At 40.1% G+C, this 24,263-nt stretch overlaps 1 protein-coding gene across 3 annotated transcripts in view; it reads left to right on the plus strand.

Annotated features, from left to right (window-relative positions):
* The window catches only part of Jakmip2 (janus kinase and microtubule interacting protein 2), a 155,893-nt gene that overhangs the window by 105,292 nt on the left and 26,338 nt on the right, over positions 1–24,263 (plus strand). For 2 of the 3 annotated variants that reach the window (XM_032885568.1, XM_032885569.1), the window contains exons 4-16: positions 1,159–1,368; positions 3,203–3,301; positions 6,968–7,114; positions 7,717–7,857; positions 9,740–9,796; positions 10,622–10,741; positions 11,884–12,012; positions 13,779–13,862; positions 14,550–14,612; positions 17,651–17,749; positions 18,609–18,707; positions 19,480–19,533; positions 20,316–20,381. In XM_032885568.1, the coding sequence (XP_032741459.1) occupies positions 1,159–1,368; positions 3,203–3,301; positions 6,968–7,114; positions 7,717–7,857; positions 9,740–9,796; positions 10,622–10,741; positions 11,884–12,012; positions 13,779–13,862; positions 14,550–14,612; positions 17,651–17,749; positions 18,609–18,707; positions 19,480–19,533; positions 20,316–20,381 (1,368 nt within the window). The remainder of the gene's footprint in view (positions 1–1,158; positions 1,369–3,202; positions 3,302–6,967; positions 7,115–7,716; positions 7,858–9,739; positions 9,797–10,621; positions 10,742–11,883; positions 12,013–13,778; positions 13,863–14,549; positions 14,613–17,650; positions 17,750–18,608; positions 18,708–19,479; positions 19,534–20,315; positions 20,382–24,263) is intronic. The other variant, XM_032885570.1, reaches the window with a different exon arrangement.

Consider the following 24,263-nt stretch of genomic DNA (forward strand, 5'->3'; position numbering starts at 1 on the left):
TCAGACTTCTTTAAGGAGTTAAAAAGTACTGCTGATATTCTCTTCAGGACACTATTTAGCAGCTACCAGGTGATGTTACAGGATGGTGCAAACTTCAGGCCAGTGGTCTGCCAGTGTAGTCCTGTAGCCTAGAGTCAGCAGCCAGCACTGGTGTGCAGGGAAAGAGTGACTCTGCAAGCAGATGCTGTACTGCTCTCCTCATCTAAAGAGCACAGCAAAGACACACTAAGTGGGTAAGTCACTAAATATGAGAAAGGGAAGAAAAGAATGACATTTATGCCAAATGTCTTTTCTTGTTTCTACTTTAAGTATTCACATAGAATATAATGAAATAGGACAGAAAGGTTTCACCTGGTGTCAATAATCTCTTCAAAAACTGTCACATTCATTTCATGTATTGGGTATCCTTCATCTAGGCACAGCAAACTGGCTCCAGTCAATTGGAACTCTGATCCACTGATTCATGATACCTGTGTCTTAAGTACAAAATTAATATATTTGATGCCACACCCAGCATTAGAATACATAAGTGTTGAAATCAATCATTATTTTCCACAGGTATATGAGGAAACATTTTGACTAAAATTACCACGCATTTCTCTTTCCTATTCTAGTCCCAATGATGGTTTTCTGGTAGTAATGGTAGAATGATTGCTAAGGCTGGTTGCCTTGAGGTATGGGTTGGAAAGGAAAGATCAAACAACAGGAATACCTCCAGATATCATCAGAATTGACACTTCTAGAAAATAAGTAAACCACTCCTGGGAAGCCTGTTATTTCCTTCAGTTGCAAATGACTGGCTGATAACATCAATCAGTATTAGGATTAAGAGACAGTAATAATTTATTTGTCCTGAGAATCATCATAGCAGGATATTATGGATCTATCATTATTAATGCTAACAATCTATTTTAAATTTATCCTTTGCTAATCAACCCAGATCATTTTGAACACTCTATGTAAGGATAACACCCATACAGGGTATACCTTTCATTAGTCAATGCTACTCCATATTATTTGTGAGTTCAGTACACTTGTCAGATTGCCGAGGAATTTTTTTTCTGCATCATCACAAGAAAGAGGTGGACTTCCCATGGTGAAAATGGGATTCATTTATAACGTTGTCAAATTAAATGTCTTGGCTCTCATTTAATTCAGATGGATGAAATCAAAGCCAAGGACAGGATCATCTTTTCCCTGGAAAAGGAACTGGAGACTCAGACAGGCTATGTACAGAAACTCCAGCTACAGAAAGAGGCTTTGGATGAGCAGCTCTTCCTCGTCAAGGAGGCAGAGTGTAACATGAGCAGTCCGAAGAGAGAGATTCCAGGAAGGGCAGGGGATGGCTCTGAACACTGCAGCAGTCCGGTAAGTCCCTACCAGTTGAGGTTAACAACTGCACAGTCATCTTTTATTTAGCTCCTGATTTCTGCTTTTCATGTAAGCTATTTTCCTATCTGTAAGTACAAAGGAATCAATTCTGCCTCCTACTCTAAAACCAGTATGTATCTTGGGAACAAGCTTTTCTAGACTCACAGACCACAAAGTGGGCTGTGCTTCATTAGCATACCAAGTAAGAGCTGCAGGTGTCTGAAGCTTTCACAGAATTTTTCTCGCCTAGTGATTATCTATCCAAACTTTAATATATTATAAGAATCATGAGTTAAATGGAGATAGTGGCCTGTTGGCAAGATTGGTAATTTTCCCAGGGGTGAACAACTGGATTAGCAGTTGACAAAGACAATGATCATCTTCAGAGATTGGGATGCATGCCTATGAAAGAGACTGAATCATCTATATCCATAGAATGAAAGCTTCTAGTTTAATGAACTTGCCACTTACTCCACCAGATTGTCCTAATTTTACATGAGGAATTATTTTCCAGATGTACACTGAGAGACAGAAGCTTATATGTAGTGAGTGTATGACTTATCTGCAAAAAAAAAGAGAGATGAAAATATATGATTTAGGAACAAGAGTGAGTTCCAAAGTATTACATAGAACAAAGTAATAACTAATTTATGAATGGGTTTTTAGAGGACACAAACACTCTCACACTCAAGCACGTACACAGGAGGACAGAGGACACACGCACACACACACACACACACACACACACACACACACACACACACCCTAGTAGGTGGCACAAATTATATACCGATCTAGAGTGGAAACTTTAGTTCTTTTGTTAATACTTGCATGTGATATATTATGATTACCTCACCCCCAAAATTGACTTTTGGATTTAAACCCCTTGGATCAAATTCATAAATTCATTAGCTTAGTTTCCTTGTACAAACCACTTCCCTGCTCAGTATCCTTACATATAAGATGGAAGCCGTGGTGGTTTCTTCAAGGCGAGTCTACCTGCTATAAGACACCATTTAGAGAATGTAGAACATTGTATTTGGTCCATAGAGAGCCCTCATGGCTCTGATTACAGCTATCCCCTATAAGACCTGGGCTGATGTAGAACCACCATCAGTTTGACTGGTTCTGTGGAACCCTCTAGGCTATGATGACTCCGGGGATGTGAAAGTGTTCCACCACCAACAAGCCACTATCAAAAATGGAAAACAGTAACAGAATCCCAAGCATGTGATCAGAGTAGGTCTATAGCACAGAAGTAAGTTGTAACTGCTATGTGTAAGGTGATTCATAACAATTGATTATTACCATGTAAAATATTTTTTCTAGTTTATTTTGTATACCCTGCCTTTGCACATGGAGGGAATACGCTTTCTCACAGTGACCTCTTTTTTTTCCCATAAGTATACAGAAATTCACAAAGCCCTGTGTCTAGTTCCTAATCTGTCCCCTCTGTGGCTAACTATAGTAGCAGACAGATGTTTGTGTCACAGGAAGCAATGGACATTTGCGACATGAGGATATTCCCTGAACATCACACCTCACCTAGATCACATGACAAACAACTCTGATAACCCAATTCAACCTTCTGTCACCTGCTCTGTGCCAAAAGACTGGGCTCCAGGGTCTGTCTGCCACATCTAACTCATTTGTGGTTTTAACCAGGCATGGTTTTCATTCAGGAGTAAATGTTGAGCATTAGCAAGAGCTATCTAGTCTTCTCTTAGTAAAAGATCATTCATCTTCATGGGTCAAATTGGAAGAAAGTTGCCTATTACTTTTACTAATATTCCAGAGATCCAGAGATGCTCATTTTAGTTTTCATGTGTAGGATTTGCGAAGAAATCAAAAGAGAATAGCCGAATTGAATGCCACTATACGAAAGTTAGAAGACAGGAACACCCTGCTCGGAGATGAACGAAACGAGTTGGTAAGTTATGCTCAAACTGTTTTCATTGTGTGTCTTGTTAGATGTTACTCTCGAAAAGTATGCCTTGTGTTGTGTAGTTTATCATGAGAGAAAAACAAGCAGGTAAGTAATAAAAGCACAGCATGATAAATCCTTGCAAAGTGACTGCCACACATAACTCCCTCCAGGTGAGTGAAGTGGAAAATGACCAAGACCCCTCCCTCCCAACCAACACCCCAAGTAAAGATAGTACCACTCTGACTTCTGTCAAAAACATAATTGCATAGTAGGCCTGCATTGCTGGCTGCTTTGGTTCAGTCAGTGCTGGTCTTTGAGAGTCTTCCTTTGAGTTGCAAATGAAACTCTTAGCTTCCTTGAGACTTTGTGGCATCCAGTTTCCAAATTGCAATGTATGGAGCCATTTTAAAGGGGTTATTTATGGAGGTTAAGCACATTTAGGCTAAGAGGGGCTGTTCTGTATCTGTGAGGAAGAAAATTGTCTGCTTCCTCTGGGCCTAAGGACTTTGATCTTGTAATGGGGGCAGCTTGTTCCTGAAACCACTCTGATGCTTTCCATTCTCACAGTCAGTGCAGTGAGTGAGGAGGGCCTAAGCGTCTCCGTGTCTTTGCCAACACACACAGACAATTATTCACTTCAGCCATTTCAGTGGGTATGACGTGTATTCTTATTCTGACTTTTGTTTTAATTTTTATCTTTTCTAATGAGGTTGGGTGAGCTGTCAAATATCAGCTGGCTGGCCTGGATTCCCTTAGCATCTGCCCTCAGCGGTTTGTTCCTTCTCTACTCTGCTTTCCTTCCTTTCTTTCTTCCTTTCTTTCTTTCTTTCTTTCTTTCCTTCTTTCTTTCTTTCTTTCCTTCTTTCTTTCCATAAGATTTGTTTATTTATTTTTTATGTATGCGAATGCACTTTCACTCTCTTCAGACACACCAGGAAAGGGCATTGAACCCCATTACAGATGGTTATATGTGGCCAAGGAGTTGCTGGGAATTGAACTCAGGACCTCTCGAAGAGCAGTCAGTGCTCTTAACCACTGAACCATCTCTCCAGCACTGTGCTTGACTTTCTTATTAGCAACATTTCATCCCTTTGTGCTTATTAAGATTTTCTTTATAACCATAACATAGGCTCACCGTTTTCATTTGCTTTCTACTGCTATGGTAAAACAACATGATTGAAAGAAATTTGAGGACGAAAGGGATTTATTTGGCTTACATGTTCTGATCACAGTCCATCATGAAGAGACGTCAGGGCAGGAATTGAAGCAGGGACCACAGAAAAATGGTGCCAACTGGCCTCTGACCTAGTTTGCTCAGTTTGCTTTATTATACATTGCAGGACCGTTCACTAGGAGGTAGTAGCACCCACAACAGACTGTATCCTTTCACATAAATCATTAATCAAGAAGATGCCTCACAGCTGAAGGGGTTTGCACCCCCATAGGAAGAACAACAATGTCAACCAACCAGACTTCCCAGAGCTCCCAGGGGCTAAACCACCATCCAAAGAATGTACATGTAGGGACCTTTAGCTCCAGCCACTTATGTAGCAGAGGATGGACCTTGTCAGGCATCAATGGGAGGAGAGGCCCTTGGTCCTGTGAAGGCTCTTTGCCCCAGTGTAGGGGAATGCCATGGTGTTGAGGTGGAGGTGGGTGGGTGAGAGGGGTAGCATCCTCATAGAAGCAGGGGGAGGAGGAATGGGAGAAGGGGAAACTGGGAAAGGGAATAACATTTGAAATGTAAATGCTTAAAATATCCAAGAAAAAAAGAAAAAGAAAGAAAGAAGTCCCACAGGCTTGCCTAAGGCCAATATCCAGGACACATTTTCTCAACTGAAGTTCCCTCTCTCAGGTGACCCTAGCTTGAGTCATGTTGACGTAAAACTAACCAGGACAGGGGCTTTTCAAAATATGCCCTATCTTCAGGAAAGAAAGATGTGCCCCACTATCTTTAGTTAGAGCTTCATTCAAATTCACTTTCTTGCTTTAAATTTTCTATCTACCTCTAATATTTCAACTACTTATTCTCTCAGCAATTTTTTTTACATCTCTTCTTAGCTCTGCCCATTTTTCTTTATGCTTATTTGAATTATGTTACTTGATGGGTATAAATTAATATTTGCTAATGGTTTTGGCATATCAACTCTTTCATATTATGAAATATATTCTCTCCTTGACCTCAGGTCTGCCTGCTATAAGGTAAACTATAGTAGGAGGTTGTAGTGTTCACATGAATCTCTGTTTATTATATGCATCATCATATATTCATGGTTGATCATATATGTATAGTTTCCATCTGTGTTACATACCAAGGCCTGTCTTTCTGAAGAAGCATTTTGTTGAATGCTTCAGAACTGTCATGATTGTATGCTGTGCTAAAATTGGACAGTTCTCTCTTCTCATGCTCATTTGAATTTTCTATGAATAGTATGCACTGGGTAGACTTGAATATTCAAAACATGGAGGATTAATCTCCTTAAGACGCAAAGGGTAGAATAATAAGCCCACAGAATAATCTGTCTTTATGTGTACTCAAAATTCAAATGCTAAAGATCAAAAATTATGAGTTGCCCCAGATTATTTATGAAAAAATAAAGCAAGTGTTTTACCTTCATTATATAACTGGAGTTTTCAAATTCAGATTAGGGTGGAACTGGGAAATGCCAAGAGCCACAGGTGGACTTTGATTGATTGATTGATTGATTGATTGATTGATTTTTTGTTTGAGCATAGGTAACTTTCTCCTTCCTCAGTATCTCCCCAAATCATAGATTTCCATAAAAGAATTCACTATTTTTGAGATCCTCTGATACTCTTTTTCCTTGTTGTAAGAAAAGAATAAGCTAATCATTAGAGATTCAACATGGAAATTCAAGTTATCTGTATAGATTGCCCTATAGTACATCAACCAAACAGAATAGTTTTGAAAATGAAACGATTACAAGGCAACATTCATACATTTAGCCTAGTGCTTCTAAACTGAAGGCACTTTGAGCAACATGTAGTCATCTCAGCTGGCAGGGTATTAGTGTTATTAGCAGGCAGAGGACATGGATACTGCTAAACATCCTATGAAATGTAAAACAGTCTCCATGACATCAACAACAGAAAAACATAAACTGTCTTACTTACTGAGAGTGAGAGTTCAGCAAGACTTTTTAATGGAGTTAATGCAGTTGGCGAGGAGAAGGCTCCAACAGGTTCTGGTGACCATGTAGTTTAAATGGGCTTCTGTATATTTCTGAGCCAATAAGAGGTCTTTCCTGGACCAGGCAGTCAGTTTGGTCATGCATGGGCAGAAAGTAAAAGGGAGCAGCAGAACTTTGCTTCTGGCCACTTCAACCATCAGCATATGTGGCACCTCTGGTAAGGTAACATAAAACAGCATGTGAGGACTTGATGAGGGCCAAGCATTCTGGCTCATGACCTCTAATCACAGCACTAGGAAGGCAGAAACAAGAGGAATCCTCTTTGTTCCACTCTAATTAGGTTTTCATAGTAAATTCAGAGTCTACTAGCTCTACATAGCACAATCCCATTCAGAAGAACGGAGGTAAGCATGCAGGCCAAAATAGCATCCATGAAAAAAAGCTAGAAAAGAATGACCCCTTCATGCCCTATTTCCCTCAAGATAAGAGAAACTAATTTTAATTTATTTACACCCAGTTAAAACGTGTGCGGGAAACTGAAAAACAATGCAAACCTCTCCTGGAAAGGAACAAGTGCCTAGCCAAGAGAAACGATGAACTGATGGTATCTCTACAACGCATGGAAGAGAAATTAAAAGCCGTAACCAAGGAAAATTCAGAGATGGTGAGTAGCGCAGACTTTGCAAAACCTGCTGCTTCCTTTTCTGTGTCACTTCTGACCTAGTGTTTATTTTCCTAAGGAGGATATATATATGTTTTTTTCTCTTGAGTAAGCAAGGAGACGTTAAAGAAGAAAGCAAGAGAAGGTCCTGACTCCAAACTGTATAGGGTTTCTAACCTCGCAGAACTAATGGAGCTCTTCCAGGAATACACTTACTCTTCAGATACTTGGAAACTAAGAAGCAAAGCCTAGGTGTGGCTCATGAGCCACAGAAATATGGAGCAAGGTCTTGCCTGCCTTCTAATTTGTTTAACAGCTGGGAAATCAATATCAAAGTTTGTATTGTGTGTGAATGACTGATAAGATAGTACATTCCTGAAAAGCCTTCCAATATAGCTTTAGCAATCTCCAGACATTGCCAAGGACTTCACTGTATGATAGCAGATAAAAATGTACCTGACAGTTTTAGTTCATGTAGGTAAAAGTGTGTCATCTACTGGGAAAATATTCAAATTAACTGGACCCCAATTTCTACAAATATATCATGACTAAAATTTGGGATTTTTTTTTAGTTTCTACTTGTAATTCCTTCTTCTCCAATTTAGAGAGAAAAAATAACGTCTCACCCACCATTGAAGAAACTGAAGTCTCTGAATGACCTTGATCAAGCTAATGAAGAACAAGAGACGGAGTTTCTAAAACTGCAGGTCATTGAGCAGCAGAACATCATTGATGAGCTCACCAGGGTAGGTGACCCATCTGTAAGCTGCTAGCTATTCTCAAGGATGGGTGGCCAACAACCAACACATAAAGAAGCGTTTCATAATTTCGGATTAATTTCAAATGCCCGTATTCATATGATCAGTATGTAATTATGCACAAGAAACTCTATCCCAAAACGTTTTACATTAAGGTGATTGATATTCCAATGCTAAACATCTGCCAAATAGTTTGAAAGTCTAAGTTGTACTAAAAGAATTTTCAGATGCACATTTATGGAAATATACAGGGTAGGTGTATCTTGTAATTGTCTATTAGGATCAGGTTTCTGAAGCTCAGCAATTCAATTTATTTTTTTTCCTACAAAACCAGGACCATATATGCCATGTTTCTGACACCTAATTAGTGCACTGCACATAGATACAATCTGTTCACAGCTTTGGGAGTAATGAAGCAGAGATTCCCATCTATACTTTGTGATTGATAGACACTTCAGTACCTACTGACCACGTGATTCCTGCTATACTATTTGAATGTGGATGAGGTTCCCTTTAGCAATGTGGGGGAGAGAGACCTCCTGAACCTTCAGGCTGTCTTCTTCCCCTTACTGTCTTTATTCTGAGAGTAGCATCTTTGTTGCCTCTTCTTTCAAGAATAAGCTTAAGTCTGTAGATGTGAACTGCTCATAGGAGCAGGCAGGCTCTTAGACTACAGTCCCCAGAGTAGGTAGACAAGATAGATGACCCGCAGCCACTGGGAGCAAGAAATTGCACTTCTGTTTTCAATTAATAACTACTCGTCCTTTAAAACATGTCCATTGTTCATGTATGCTATAATTAAGATTAAGAAAGTAATTTAAGTATACAATGTGTACATTTAAAAAGTTTCCATTATATTGAAGATGCAAGATCAAAATATTTTATATATAAAGGCAAAAGATAAAGTCTAAATACCAATGTTCTGAGTCATTTCCAGCTTGGGTCACTTGCTCCCACCTTGATAACTCCTTAATCTCATGTACTCTATGGTCTAGGAAGATACCTAACTTGGAACAGCCTTGAATTAAGCTGTAAATTTCCCGTGGATTGGAGAGTCCCATATAGTTGAAATTTGCAATAAATACGAGGAGCACATAATGATTAAGTCCCAAGTTTTCTCAGTGTACCTGTGCACACAGCGTCTGAGTCACGAAGTTCATTCTGTTGGTAGGTATTTGCCAAGTTTCTCAGAAAACCACAGCCATTTCTGCCAAAAGAAAACAGAAACAAAACTAGGTGACTCCCAGCAAGTAGACGCTCTGCCTCCTGTCTCATCCTTACAAGCAGCAGCTGAGAAACAAGGTTCCAAAGACAGTCAAGAGACACCTGCCTGTGCTAAAAGATGACAAGATGTAAAAAGAGAGAGAGAGAGAGAGAGAGAGAGAGAGAGAGAGAGAGAGAGAGAGAAAGTTGAATTTCAGTGAGGAGTAATATTTTCTCACCACAAGTACAAATTAATTTTGAGAATTGGGAAGCATAACAACTACTCGGGGACCCTATATTCAATGTTATTTGTTTTCAAGTATAAAATGAAGAAACAAAGTGTAGCTCCTAATTAGATGTCAGGAAAACTATAATATACATACTCTGAAAATCTTGGCACATCCTATTGAAAAGTTACCAAATTTTTTAAATAAAATTACTCTTCTGATAAAAATAAATAATCCTTCAAGGGAGAACACCTCTCTCTAAACAACAAAACAAACGAGGGCAGCAGAGGTGGCTCAGCCCTTGAGCTCAGTCCCTGCGCCTGCCACCAGAGGCTCTCTTGGATCCAATGCTGTCTCTGGCCTCTGTGTCCAGAAGAAAGTGACAACAGAACTTTTGGGGGATATTCGACAACTCTGAAAAGACCTTATCTGTTTTCTAGGATCGAGAAAAACTCATCCGTAGGAGAAAGCACAGGAGAAGCTCGAAACCAATCAAGGTAACAAGGAAACTGTTATCAGAATGCTACAAAGAGCCAGGAAAGGGAGGCTTGCCAAGAAACCTGTCTGCACAGATGTGATAAATCAGATACCCTTGAACTGCAGTATGCCATGAGCACTATTTGTTTGAAGAAAGTCTCTGGTCATTTCTCTGTCTAGAAATGGCTGTGTTGTTGTGTCCTAACCTGAAAGGCTATGACTTCCTCTAATCAGAAGCCACTGGGCTTAATGTTAAAAGGTTTTTCTGACAAATGGGTGTGTTACACGCTGAGAACAATTAAGCCATATACATGATCAATATCTAACATGGGATCATATTAGCTTCTGATATCTGTCTTTGGGAAATATTGATATTGACATTCTTGGTCCATCATTATGTTTATAGGCTCTAATATGCAAAAGTCTCATTGTTTTGATTTTTTACTGTTTGTTTTTTTACTTGGTTTGGATGTGAGATTCGATGAACAGATTTAAGACACTATGACCTCCTTCACATGGATGCCCTTTGGCAGATTTTAAATACTGAAAAGAATAAGAGTGTCAAGTCATCATGGCATACAATATAAGGTGAACACTTTATGGTGGCTTTAGCAAGACAGCCAAATATCCATGCATTTCCCTTGAATAAGTCAGAAGTGAAGCAACATGGGGAAGGGTTGAATTGGCATTACGTTCCTGCCTACAGTTTGTATTTCACCAAAGAACCCTTAAAGGTCCCATGACCTCATTGATCATCTACATCTGCCTTAGTGAATGGATTCTGAATACAGCATCTTTCATAAATTTTAGTAATATTAATAAGTGTAAACTTTCTCTCCACTTAGAGGCCTGTTTTAGATCCTTTCATTGGCTATGATGAGGACTCGATGGATTCAGAAACATCATCCATGACCTCCTTTAGAACAGACCGGACACCTGCTACCCCGGATGATGACTTGGATGAAGTAAGTTTTTCCTTTTCCCTGGTTCTGCATGATACTGTCACCAAATCTTCCCTTTAAGGGGAAGGAAAAAAATCACAAAATGATCCTCTAACACTAGCCAACCTTGAGATCATACTCCACTTTAATAATCTTGAAAGTGAACATCATCTATGTCATACAATCTCTCTGGGGACTTCTCAAACCTTCAGTTTGGCTCTATAATTAGATTACACATTTCAACACAAAAGTGATTTTCCAAAAATTTTCATCTGGGCAGAGCATGAAAGGGAGAGCAAACCTAGGAGGTTGCTAGATTCAGTCTGAGTACAGTTAAGTAGAGTCCATGTTCTGTGGTCCACTTTCATCAGAATGCTCCTGTGGGTTCAGTTACACTGAACACAACTACCAAGTCAGCATTAGTGGTATGAATCTTCTCAGTCCACACTTACTGGTTTTTATAGGCAGGGTTCCATGTAGTATTAGTGGACCCTGGCAAGGTGACCATAATTTCTGATCCTCCTGCCTCTACCTCCCAAGTTCTGATATGACCTCTACTCCTATATCTATATATCTATATAATATGTGTGTGTGTGTGTGTGTGTGTGTGTGTGTGTGTGTGAATGATGCTGGAAAATGGGCATTATATATGCTAGGCAAGCATTTTACCGACTGAACTTCCTCCTCTGCCCTTCATGCCACATTTTTGACCAAATTCTCTGGTGATGATTAAACTATGCCCCAAATCCAAGTTCTAAAGCTAAAAGGGAGCTTTATAATTTACAATAATAAACTAATGATTTATTTATTTATCTCGATGCATGGAAAGAAACAAGAATAAAGCTTTCAGTATCCTCAAATTCACATCCAAACTTTGAATGTGTCTTCTTATTTGGATCTAAAATTGGGTATTATTCAAGGCCAAATGGAAAAGAATCACTAGTGTAAAAATAAAAAAGTGTTTCTTTCATTAAAATAATATCCTACATATATATATATATATACATATATAACATATTATGAATTTACAGACTTACTAATAATTCAGATTGACCAACAGAATCAAATAGATCATGACTTCATTACAAATATGGGCAAATGTCACTTTTTGCCCATAGGATACAGACATAACATAATTTCTGAATCTTTGTATTTCAAACCCCAAGAGTCTAGCTGCTGAAGAATCTGAGCTACGATTTCGACAATTAACAAAAGAATACCAAGCCCTCCAAAGAGCATATGCCCTCTTGCAGGAACAGACTGGAGGCATCATAGATGCTGAAAGAGAAGCCAAGGTGAGTGTGGACCTCAAGAGGTCTGGAATTAACATGCACAGTTCACATCACAAAAGCACTGTGGCCATTAAAATGTCAGTGGCATAACTTTCTTTGTGCCACTTTGTCCTCTGTGGCTTTTGAATTGGTTTTTTGTTTTGTTTTGTTTTTGTTTAATTTAACAAACATCAGGTCTAAACATATAAGAACCAGCACAGATCAATGCTTTTTTTTCCTGTTAAAGATAGTTGAATATGTTGTTCTTATTTTTACTGTTTGAAAACTTGCATTTTCCAAGTTAACCCATATTGGATTTTGATGATCCATTTTTTTTTAAGTTCCTTGCTTTAAAAAAAAGTAATTATTTTATTTTTCCAAAGTAATGATTAGCCACTTTCTACTCTGAATTAACAAGTGCAAAGCATTGCATATACAACTAATTAAGCATTTCACAGACAATATTTCAATGAATCATTGTGTCAGCTCCCTAAAGCAGATGTTTTATAAAAGGATTGAAGAGTCAGAGAGATTAGTGAACTTTCCCTATGTTACACATCCATGTTCTTTGTAGAATGTCATAACTGTCACTCATAAGCCTTTCTTAAAGAAAGGACAGAGGATGGATGAGTAGAAGGAAAGAAGGAAGGAAGGAAGGAGAGAAGGAAGGAAAAAAGAAAGGAGAGAAGGAGAGAAGGAAGGAAAGAAGAAAGGAAGGAAGGAAATATATTTGTTTATGCATTCAATCAGTCAGTCACTCCTTGCTGTATTCCACGTTTGGCACTGAGAGTGCTAAAATGTTCTATGGCTATGATTTTTCTCCTAGTTACAGAAGAAGAAATGACAGCATACAAGTTAAACACATATAATGAAGTTTAATTATTCCCCCTGGATTCTCATGTTGGGAGTTGAACCCAGCCCTTGAACTGCAGAGTTAGAACCACCAAAAGAACCTGCCTTGTAACCTTTGGCCAGAGCTCAGAAAGAGCATGTGTCTGCACTGGTGTGGCTCCACTTTTCTTCTTAAGGAATTACACTGTGCTAAGAGGTGCCACAGCAACTACTCTTAGTAGTTTAGAAGGTAGATAGGTATTACAAGTCTTTGTTTTTAAGTGGTAGCATGCCTGCATACACTTATACACACACACACACACACACACACACACACACACACACACACACGGACACACACAAACTATACTTTGATTTGGGACAGGCCATGCACCATCAGAAGAAAATGTTCTCCTATGCTCATACATTTGCCTGAATACCAAATAATATGTCAGATTTTCATTGATGGCTTTTGCTAACCTTTCATACTATCTTAGGAATGGTCAATAAAATAAAAAGGTTTCAATGTAAGTGTAGATACCAGAACACAAAGTTGGCTCTGAGAGAATGAATAGAACTTGAAGAAGAAATGAAGACTGATTTTCCCTCAGATAACAAGTTCATTTACATTACGGAGCAGCAGTGAGTTTCCAGCAAGGATGTAGGGAACAGGGATGCCACTTCAGGTCAGAGGTGAAGTCTAGGTGATTAGTCTGGAGTGTGATGTGAGTCTTTTAATGGTCAACTAAAGAATGTGAATATTAGCATGATGACAAATGGGATCCCAGGGAAGTTTATTGAAGACTCTAGATCTTATTAGATCATGAAGGCAACTTAGCAGAATACGTTTATTCTTGAAAACCCCTCTCTTACACAAACAAACTTGTCAAACACTAGTAAAGGACAACACACTGAATGGCCATTTGACTCACTGAACTCTGGAATTTTGATCTCACCAGGCACAAGAGCAACTCCAGGCAGAGGTGCTGAGGTACAGGGCCAAAATCGAAGATTTGGAGGCAACGCTGGCTCAGAAAGGGCAGGTAGGTGCTCGGTGCTAGCTTTTCCAAAGTGGCAGCTGGTTCACTCCAACTCTCCTCTGGCTCACCCCATGCATGGGTCACACCCAGGACATGGCTTGGCTCACACAGTGACCTTTCTCAGACTGTGTCAGAATGTAAACTATTCCTGTCCCTGGTGTTATACTCCCAGAGCGCAAACCCAGCCACAGCGGTGAATGAAGTTGGGCAAGAGAGAGACCAGTGGAAGAGGAGCTCAGTCAACTAGGCCTAGAGCTGTCACGAACCGCTAAGGCAGTGTGCTGCCCTCCCCTAGCTGCATTCTTTGCCTCTGTGCTACATATATGGTTCTACATTTTAATGTTTTCCATTCATATGTATTGAGCCCGTGTGCATTCTGACCTGTTTCACTTTTTGCCTGTGTGGTCACTTCTGAGTCCCCAGAAGGCTGGTCCTGGATTATTCAGACTGGAAAAGGTAGAGGGTAGGAAGCAAAAGTGGATAGAGGACTATACTTTTCCTGGCAATGTTTGCCCCAGAGTCTTTGAAAAAGCTGCTGGAACTGGGTGGGCATCATTTACTAGAGCCAGTTACCCTCTGCAGGCAAACTGGGTGGAAAGATCCTGGCTCCGGCCGACTGGTTAGAGGACACAGACTACTCCTTTCGTGGCACTCTGAAATGCTGACTGCGCGATATTCTTTGTCAAACAGGATTCACACTGGGTAGAAGATAAACAACTTTTCATTAAGAGAAACCAGGAGCTTTTAGAAAAGGTATGTTGGGCGCACCACCCTAGTGGGGCAGAGGAGAAAATGATGATCCAGGAGCAGCAGGGGGTGCTCTCAGGAGTGGCACAGGGGCCAGGGAAGGGGAGGCTCTCCCACGGCTGCTCTGTCCTCTGCTGCGTGCTCAACCGCATCCCACCATCACCATCAGTTAAGTGGCCCTCATGCATGGCTGCAGACTCGTGAGGACGTGATTCCTGTGCCCCACCAATCTGTTATCCATACATATGTACTGTATATATGCTGTGTGTCTACATATGTGTGTGCCAACACATGCCCATGAGCATCTCCTGTGTACTTATTTCCCTGCCCTACTCCCACCCCCAAATCCTCACTGCACATGCTGTTTGTGTAAAAAAGTGGCAGAATATATCTGTGATCCAACTTACACAGATTATATTCTCACTTTTAGACATAGTTGCTATGTTGGCTACTTTTTTTTTTTTTTTTTTTTTTTTTATACCTTAAAGGAAAGGACCGATTTTTCTTAGAAGCATCTCAAACAAAAATCATTATGTCCAGAAAACTGGTCAGCACACTAAGATATGTTTCTACCCAGTAGATATAATTAACCTCAGCCTTTTGATCTGAGGCAATTTAACACCATAGAACATCTCAAGGTTAAGGGTAACTTTTCCTTTGGTACATTCTCTCTGTAGTCTAATAAGAGATTAAAAACAAATCTTATACTTGACATGAACAGACTTTAAAGCTTTCGAATGTAGAAAATTATTCTGTAGTTTAATTAAAAATAATGTAGAAATTATTTTAGCCTTATTTCCATCAATCTTTTCTATAGTTGATAACCAGCAAAAATTGACCACTCTGCCCTGGTCAGAGAAGGAAGGATGAAGATGTCCTCACGTAGTCTGGAAAGGCTAGTGCAGCCTGTCTTTCTCCAGATGAGTCATGATTGATGTATGGAGGTGTCAGATGCCCCAAATCCAAACCTTAAGGCTTCTATACAAATGTGGTTAGGAGGGTCTGTTAGCCCAAGTGTCTAGCTACTCAAGAATCTGGGGCAGCAAGATCAGAACTGAAAGGCCTACTAATGCTACACAGTGAGTTCAAGGTTGGATTAGGTAACTTAGTGAGACTGTTTCAGAAGAAACATGAAAACAAAGATTCAGTGGTAGAGCACTTGCCTACCACACCTAAAGCTCTAAATTCAGTCTCTATTACAAAAGAAATGAAAATGATAAATAGAAAGAAGGGAGAGAAGAAAAGATGTCAGTCTCATTAATGAATTGAAATTTGTGAATGACTGTTCTAATTCTATCAGTAGCCACCAGATCCATTGATCTCCCCTAATATCCTATACAGATCCAATATATTGATCCAAGCTTCTAAGAATGATAATCACCTTTGTAATCTGAGCCAATTAAAAACGTTCATTTGACTACAGATGTTTATGACGAGAGGGCCGGAGAAACTGCTCAGCATTTAAGAGCACTTGCTGTTTTTCCAGAGGACCTGAGTTCAATTACAGCACCTACAGCAGATGGCTAACAGCACTCATAACTCCAGTTCCAAGGGCTATCACCCTCTTATGAACTCCTTGGGTACCCACATCCTTGTAGTTGTACCAACCACACAGACACAGACACAGACACACACACACACACACACACACACACACACACACACACACACACACACACACACACACACATCCTACATATTTTAAAGTTATATGTTTTGGAAAATGAGATTTGTTCTACCATGAAAGCCATTGTTTTTGCATATTTACAGTTAAGTTTTAAACTGTCACTGTGCATAATGATCCTTCTATAGTTAATGACAAAGTACACAAAAATTATCAGATCCCTTAAGATCTATATGAGTCTCAGTCACGAACCCTTCCTGAGGGGAGGCACGTGGATCCACACCTGACTTAATCTCATGCCTCATGCTTCATCAGGTTGTACAGGATGCCCTTGAGAAATGCATACAGGACCATAGTGTACCTAAAGTCCTAGTTGCTTAGAAAACTAAGGCAGAAGGAACCCTAGTGGCCAGGAATTTGAAGCCAGCCTGATCCACATAGGGAAATCCTGTGTTAGAAAACCAACCAATCAGTAGTAAATAAGAAGCAACAGTTCTACAGAACAATGAAGCAAGAGATGACATTTCTGAGTGTTTGGGCTAGCCAAGGCTCGTCTAGAGCTTAGAGCTTAGCATTCAGGGAAGATAATGATTTCCTCTGCAGTAAAGAAAATAGAAGAGTGTTTTCCATATAGATAAGAACAGAGAAAGCTCCTGGAATCACAGGATGGATTAGGACTGCTTGCTCATACATGCCTCTGTGTGTGTGTGTGTGTGTGTGTGTGTGTGTGTGTGTGTGTGTGTGCGCGCGCGCGCACACATGCGTGTGCATCATGTCTACTTGTTCACATGGCTGGCATAGAGACACTGGTAACATTGAATGCTGAATAATCAGGTAGTAAACGGTTTTTCTAAGTTTTGGAATTCTGTTTTATGGAGTCTCAGGTCACTCTTTCCACCAATTCTCAGTCTTATAGGTAAGAGCTCTTTGAAGCAATTTCAGAATGACTATAAAAATTCCCATCAGATATTATCGCCATACAAAATATTGTGTGATGGGCATGGATTGATTAGGTGGTAGCCAGATATAACTGTAAGGTTTGAATTAACAGTAAAATTATTCCTGTACCAACCGGTAATTTAGAGATGAGTATCCACCTCTCTCATCAACACCCTAAAATCCATTCTGAGCACACTGTACCTGATCCACATGGGACATATGTCTCAAATTCACTGTCTAGAGGAGCTCTAGCCTTCATGCCAGAGAAAGGTTTTTCTTGACATTTGTCTCTGTGCCTCCCCAAATCAACTAGAAAATGGCTACAAGGAAAGCCAAAGAAAGCTGCCTTAACCATATCTCCTTTAGGATTATTACCCTGATCTACAGAAAATTTGCTCACTGGTGGATGAAAGCTATCTATGGTTGCTCTGCCTAGGCATTCCTTGCTGTTCTCACCTAACTCCAGGGTTTACTTTATCAGATAGAGAAGCAGGAAGCAGAGAATCACCGGCTACAGCAGGAACTTCAGGATGCCAGAGACCAGAATGAGCTGCTGGAGTTTCGCAACCTAGAACTAGAAGTAAGGAACAGCTGTGCTAGTGATGGCATGGTCATGACTTTTGCAGAGCATGAATTAAGCATTTCAGAGTCACACTCTCATTTAGATGCCAGAGGTAGACCAAGATAATGTGACTGTGACAATCAAGACTAAATACCTTAGAAACATTGCCATGTATCTGTCTGGTAATGATAAGTTTTGAAGAAGCTTGGGACTGTCCTCACAGGGACTGTGCTTTCCCAACAATGGGGTGATGGACAATGGTGTAGGAAATATCTACATCATGTGGGCCAAACTTGAGGTGCTTGTTTTAGGGGACTTGTTGTTTTTAAACAAAACATATTATACCACATCTTCATTGTAGTCTACCAAATCTGACTGAAGGTCTGAGTGATGACAAATTACTGTTCGAATTTTATATGGTTTTGCCACTGATATTCTTCTTGAGATTATTCCAGATGGTAAAGTTAGCCATCAGTGAGCTCCAGTGGAAAGGAGTGACTGCCCTGCAGCCTGTATATCTTCTCTATAAAGAATGAGAGGATCAAACATGCAGAGTCTATTTGGCACCATAAACCTTCATAGTAAGCTCACCCTGTGATATCTGAAGGGTATAAATATTCATACTGTTTAAATTGCACTCTCTACTTTCCACATTTCCCCCTAACAAAAATCTTCAAGGATGGATGACACAGTCTATAAATTTTCTCCCATATTTTAGTTGACTGCTTAATTCTCTCCCATTCAATTTAGTCATGTACATCTTGAGAGTTTTCCTTTTTCCAAATGACACATTGATAAATGGCTGAAATAGAATAAAGAGACAACTGGCTTAGTGTTTAATCAGATGCTGCTTCTTTTTCTTCTTATATGTTTCAAGGAGAGAGAGAGGCGATCCCCTCCATTCAACCTACAAATTCACCCCTTCTCAGATGGTGTGAGTGCACTGCAGATCTACTGCATGAAAGAAGGTGTCAAGGTAGGCAGACATCACATTGGATCCTTTGTGTGTGCAGACAACAGAAAGCAGGGGACTGGGAAAGGAAAGGCAGTTCACAGATGTTCTGCATGTCAATCTCCAGATTGCAGGACGAAAATAGCCATACATCTACTGGAAAATCAGTAGGACATAAAATGAATGTTTAACAAATTTATAAAAGGTAATAGCAAAGAACAGAGATGGGTCATTTAGATCATAGGAACATAAAGAATGGTGTAGGATCAAAGCATACATTAAAATAAATGGTATTAATTACCTGGGGAGAAATACAAATAAACTATGTGCTTCAAGAAACATAATTCAAGTTGGCCTGATAGAACATGTCCTTTTATGGAAGCTTCCTGGGTGCTGTGGAGTTTTTGAGTGAGAAGAGACTTCTGAAGTCCTCCAGTCATGGCTGCTTTTGATGGCTATAATAATAGAAGAATTTTGCCCTTTGGGGGAGGATCTTAGGCTTCAGAACATGTAGTTTACTAGATCAAATGTGGCTCTTTGTTTAGCCCTCAGTAGAACACATTTTAAATATTAAGGTTGAGATGACATGGCTCTGTTCCCCAAAAAATAGACTGCCATGCAGTCCCCATAAAAGGCATGAGGTAGACCTGGGGTTGCCCCTGTTATTTCCAATTGGTCCCTATACCTTCTGCATGGCGCTTTCTGCTTCCACTGAGCTGCCCAGTGTACCTGCTCTTGGTGTTCTTCTCTCTGCCATCTCTGTCCCTGCTCTGAATGCATCTCCTTGATTTTGTAGGATGTCAACATCCCTGATCTCATAAAGCAGCTTGATATCCTTGGTGACAACGGGGTAAGTCTTGCATCGATTGAATATGGTGGGGGTATGAATTGGCCTGAACAGACTTAAGAAATACTTGCCAGTGTGTCAGGCCTAAGATAATAGCAGGAAAGACAGCATATCTACCTAAGCATGTACCTTCGCAGTGAGAATCCCACAAGCCAAAGCAACCATAGCAATAACTGGAAGGTAACTGAAAAAGGAGATATGGTAAAGGGCTTTTCATAGAAAGGATTCAGATTGAAATGCAGACCACATCTGCAGTGATTAAAACTAATTACTGCCTGACTGCTGCTCACAGGCATTCCGTGTAAAATTAATCAGTCAGGCGGTCGGAAAGACCGCTAAACACTAGGGTTGTTTGGCAGCCCCGTAAAATGAAGCAGGAGGTTATAATCCTTTTTCTTCTTAATAGTTCCCTCCAAGCAGAGCTAGGACCTCTTAATTCAGGGGGCAGCATCACTCATAATAGCATAAGGTGAATGGCTCACCTGGTACATTGAGCAATGTGCACCATTTTCCCCTTGAAAATTGGAACCATGAAACGTCAGAGTGGTGCGGTGACAGCTCCTTCTTCATTATGGGTTTTCTTCACGTGACTTCCAATGAAGTGTGCATACACTCACACAAAGCACTACTAGACTTTGCACTAACTCTTTGTGAGGAATGGTTAGGGGCAGGCAGGGATGTGCAGAGGCTATTTGCCTGCACTCTCTGTTCACAGCACACATGTTTTCCATGGTGTAGATGTCATGAGCATTTTCACCTTATCCTCTTTCTCTTACTTTTCACAGAATCTAAGGAATGAAGAACAGGTGGCCATAATTCAGGCCAGCACTGTGCTGTCCCTGGCAGAGAAGGTAATGAGCGAAGTTGGCATTTCTAGTCATCCAGTGTTGTCGAGCTGAGTGCCTGAGGGTGCAGAATGCAGCACCTACCCCTGTGCACCCAGCCTTACATTATTCTATATGCAATCAATGTGATTCGGCCCAGGAGCATGAGAACAGACATAGGGCTATAAGTCACTTTGTGATGGATAGGCATTTTTCTTACTTTAAAGTCATCTGTAAAATATGACACTCATCAACATGGAAAATGTCAGTTACATTATTCAAGCAATTCTAGCACACTGGGAAACAAGCAAGCAAGCAAGAAGGGTTTTGCTGAGAGCTGCTGAATCTAGAGTTGCTCCAGTTACAAGCTGTTCCTTTAATATGTGCGTACTCCATAGAATGTGTAGCTCGGTCCTGGGTGGGTGTGGGGGTGCGTGGCAGCTTCATTCTGAAAGCCAACAATGTTGGTGTACTGCTGACCCCTTGTGTCTATACCTGGTAAATGACAGGTGGAGAGAACCCACACTGGGAAGCCAGATTCCTGGCTGTGCTCAAACGTCTGGAGAATGGAAGTCAGAGCCAGACGTGATGGTACAAATTTCTATTCACACAACGTAGGAAGCAGAGAGGAAAGTTCAAGGCCAGCCTGGTCTACTCATCAAGAATCTTTCTCAAGAAAAATTAATTAAAAAGAAAATCTGCACATAGCAGAGAGTCACATGCACATACTTGAATAAGATGAAAGATTGTTCACACATATCCATCAAGATGCTGCCTTAATTCTAAAAGGCCTAACAATCATGTTAAAAGTAGCATGAAACCTTGAGAAATATTCAGTTCTTTTGAATCTGAAATCAAATTCTGCAGGTCAATTCTCATTCTCAAAATAATAACACAAAGGAAAAGCAGGGGGAAGTGCTATGGAATTAAAAATACGAAATATTGACATGATCTACTTATTGATACCAATTTAAGTGAACCACATTTATGTGTTCACCAATTTAAGTGAACCACATTTATGCGTTTTGCTGATCACTTGGAATTTTTAATATTGACTAGGTATCAAATGATAAAAGAAAACAATGCCAGTTCTGCAAACTGTGAAAATGGTTGTTTTGTTTTCAGGTTTAGAAAGGCCTTACTTTTCTGTCTGAAATACATGTTGAAGTGTTGGCATTCAGATTGACAGAAAAGTGAGAAGTTGCTATTTTAGGACCTGTTTCCCTCAGAATTCAATTAGAAATATGATCATGTTCTCTTTCCTCTCCCTAGCAGTTTAATAACATCATATTTTCCCTATAGAAGGTCCAGATTTCAAAATTTATCAAGAGTCCTTCGGATTGGAGTCTTACCTACTGATTCCTTCAGCATCCCTCCCCTCCAACCTCTCTTGTTCTCTATTGTATCTCTTCCCTTCTTTTCCCTATCTCTATCTTTCTCATTCCTTCTCCCTCTCTCTTTTCCTTCCCTCTATCATTCCCCATTTTCTTCCTTCTTTGTCTCCCTCCCTGCCTCTCTTCTCCTTCCCTCCTTTCCTGTCCACTTTGTCTCTTTGTCTCTCTTTCCCTACCCTCTCTGTATGTACACTTTCATGCCTGTACATGCAAGCATGAGTATGGGTGCATTCCTGCGTTCTTCTGTGTGTGCAAGCATGAAGGGCATGCATGTGCGCACACACATGTGTACATTCCTGTGCATGTGTGAATGCATGTGTGTGCACGTATGCATTCCTGTGTTTGTGTGTGTGCATGTGCCTGTGTGTGCATGCGTGTGTGTGTGTGTGTGTTTGTGTGTGTGTGTGCTCTGCTCTTCCTCACTTTTCACTTAGTCTTTGCCCTGAAGTTTTTACCTAGATGTTCACATCTTCCTCTTCCACCTCTGCATGATTTTCGTAACCTAACCATCTATCTTAGCTAATTACTGTTTTATTATTGTGATAAAATATCATGACCAAGATAACTTACAAAAGAAAACATACCATACCATGCCTCATTTACCCAGGATTTGGTCTTTGTCCCTCTTCCCTATATTTCCCCTATTTCAACCTAGGTAGCTAGAGAAGAAATAATCAGTAAATGCTTACTGAAAAAGTAAATGAACCCATTCACACCTAAGAAACAGCACAGTTTGTATCAGCCATTCTGGTCTTTATTTAACAACAGTGTTTACAGCCTCTTGCGCAGTTGAAGGCACAAAAAGGCCCTTTAACAGTGATGTAGAATTGCCCTGCTTTGCGACTGCAAAGAAAGCTTGAGCTGATACTGTGAAAGGTGTGACCTGAAGATATAAAGGAAGAACTAGCCTTGTGTGCCTCAATAGGTCCATGAGTATCCTGGTCCCTGAGTGAGTGTGGTGCAATGTCTGCTAAAGCACAGTGAACACTTGCAGAGTGCTTCTTTTTAACTGGAGTCCTCTACCTACTGAATCTAGGTATCATCATACTTTCCACAAGGAATCAGAAGCATGGAAAATGTGGGTGCTCTGCCCAAGAAGATAACCGACCTAGTTAGAACCCAGAGTCCATCTCCATCATTCACCATGTCTTTCTTTCAGCTGGACAGTATCCAGCTAAGCAAGTAATGGATAATAGCTAGCTCAATGTTAACCTTGTGCTAGAAAGCAAGGGGCTGGATGAATAAGGCCCATGCTTGCCCTAGGAGCTCAGGATTATGTAGACCTTTACAAATCCAATTAGAGTCACCTCCCCCATAGTTCATTTAGTTCTACTCCCAAGTTATTCTAAATGTCATCTTTGATCTTAAGACTACAAATTTAGGCAACACTTGGGAGTATGATTTTAGCCAAACTGTATGCCTAGACAAAATTCCAACAGGGGAGTTTTACTTGATTTTATGTAAAAAGCAGTGGCTTTAAGTGAGAAAAGATAGAGGGTCCAGATCTGCATCGCAAACTGCATATACCATTATTGTTTCTCGCATACAGTTAACAGGTGACTTATTTTCTGTTTACAAATGGTAACTTGCCTTAGCCACACAAATAGGAGCAGAGACAACATATAGACCTGCAGCTCACAATGGCATAGTTGAGGTTTTCAGAGTCTGAAACAGAATGCATGATTTGAAACAGAAGCTATTTGTCAAAGATAAAGGGGCAGCAAATAGAGTGGTCAAGAAAAGCAATACTGTGTACAAAACCATACTGCTGATTGAAATGTCCCTAAAGAAGTGTAAAGCCATGTGTATAGTCAGGAAGGTGAGAGATTCACAGCTCTGCTGCAAACTATGACTTTTGTCTTTCTCCATGATCTCAGCAGCTGAGGATGGCTGGGCATGGTATCTCTCTCTCCAAAGGCTCTAGATCATAGAGTTACTTGAGCTTGATGTGCCATGCCATGTGCCCATACTGAAAAGAAGGAATATATGACATTTTAGTTCATACAATATACTGTCACCTTGCATTTTTTAAAAAAATATTACATTGTTATTAACACAACTTGATATATACGAATTTGTAATTCAAGAGACTTTTAAAGTCACATAAGCAAAGAAAAGACAAATTTGAACAGGAGTCAAGAAGGCTCCCTCTGGTACTCTCACATAGCTCGGCCCAATCACAAATCTATAAGGTCTAAGCTGGCAGTTACCATGCTGGACATCCTTTCAAATCACTGGTTCTGTTAAGCCATGTGTAGGGTATTCTCATGCAATAGGAGCCAAATACTGTGTGCTTATTAACACCACATCAAAAGGGTAAATTCTGAGTAGTAGAAAATACATTCTCTTTGTGTGGTTTGTTTAAAAGGCCTTCACTTACCACACTATGGTAATCATTTTCATAGATCCAAATTTTACTGTCACTAGGAACACTCCCTAGGATCCTCTAATCTTGTGCTATTGAACATTGTATTCCTTGGAATTCCCTTCCAATTTTCCCCAAACATCTCTCATT

The sequence above is a fragment of the Rattus rattus genome, chromosome 15, assembly GCF_011064425.1.
Source record: "Rattus rattus isolate New Zealand chromosome 15, Rrattus_CSIRO_v1, whole genome shotgun sequence".
In the NCBI taxonomy this organism is placed as follows: Eukaryota; Metazoa; Chordata; class Mammalia; order Rodentia; family Muridae; genus Rattus; species Rattus rattus.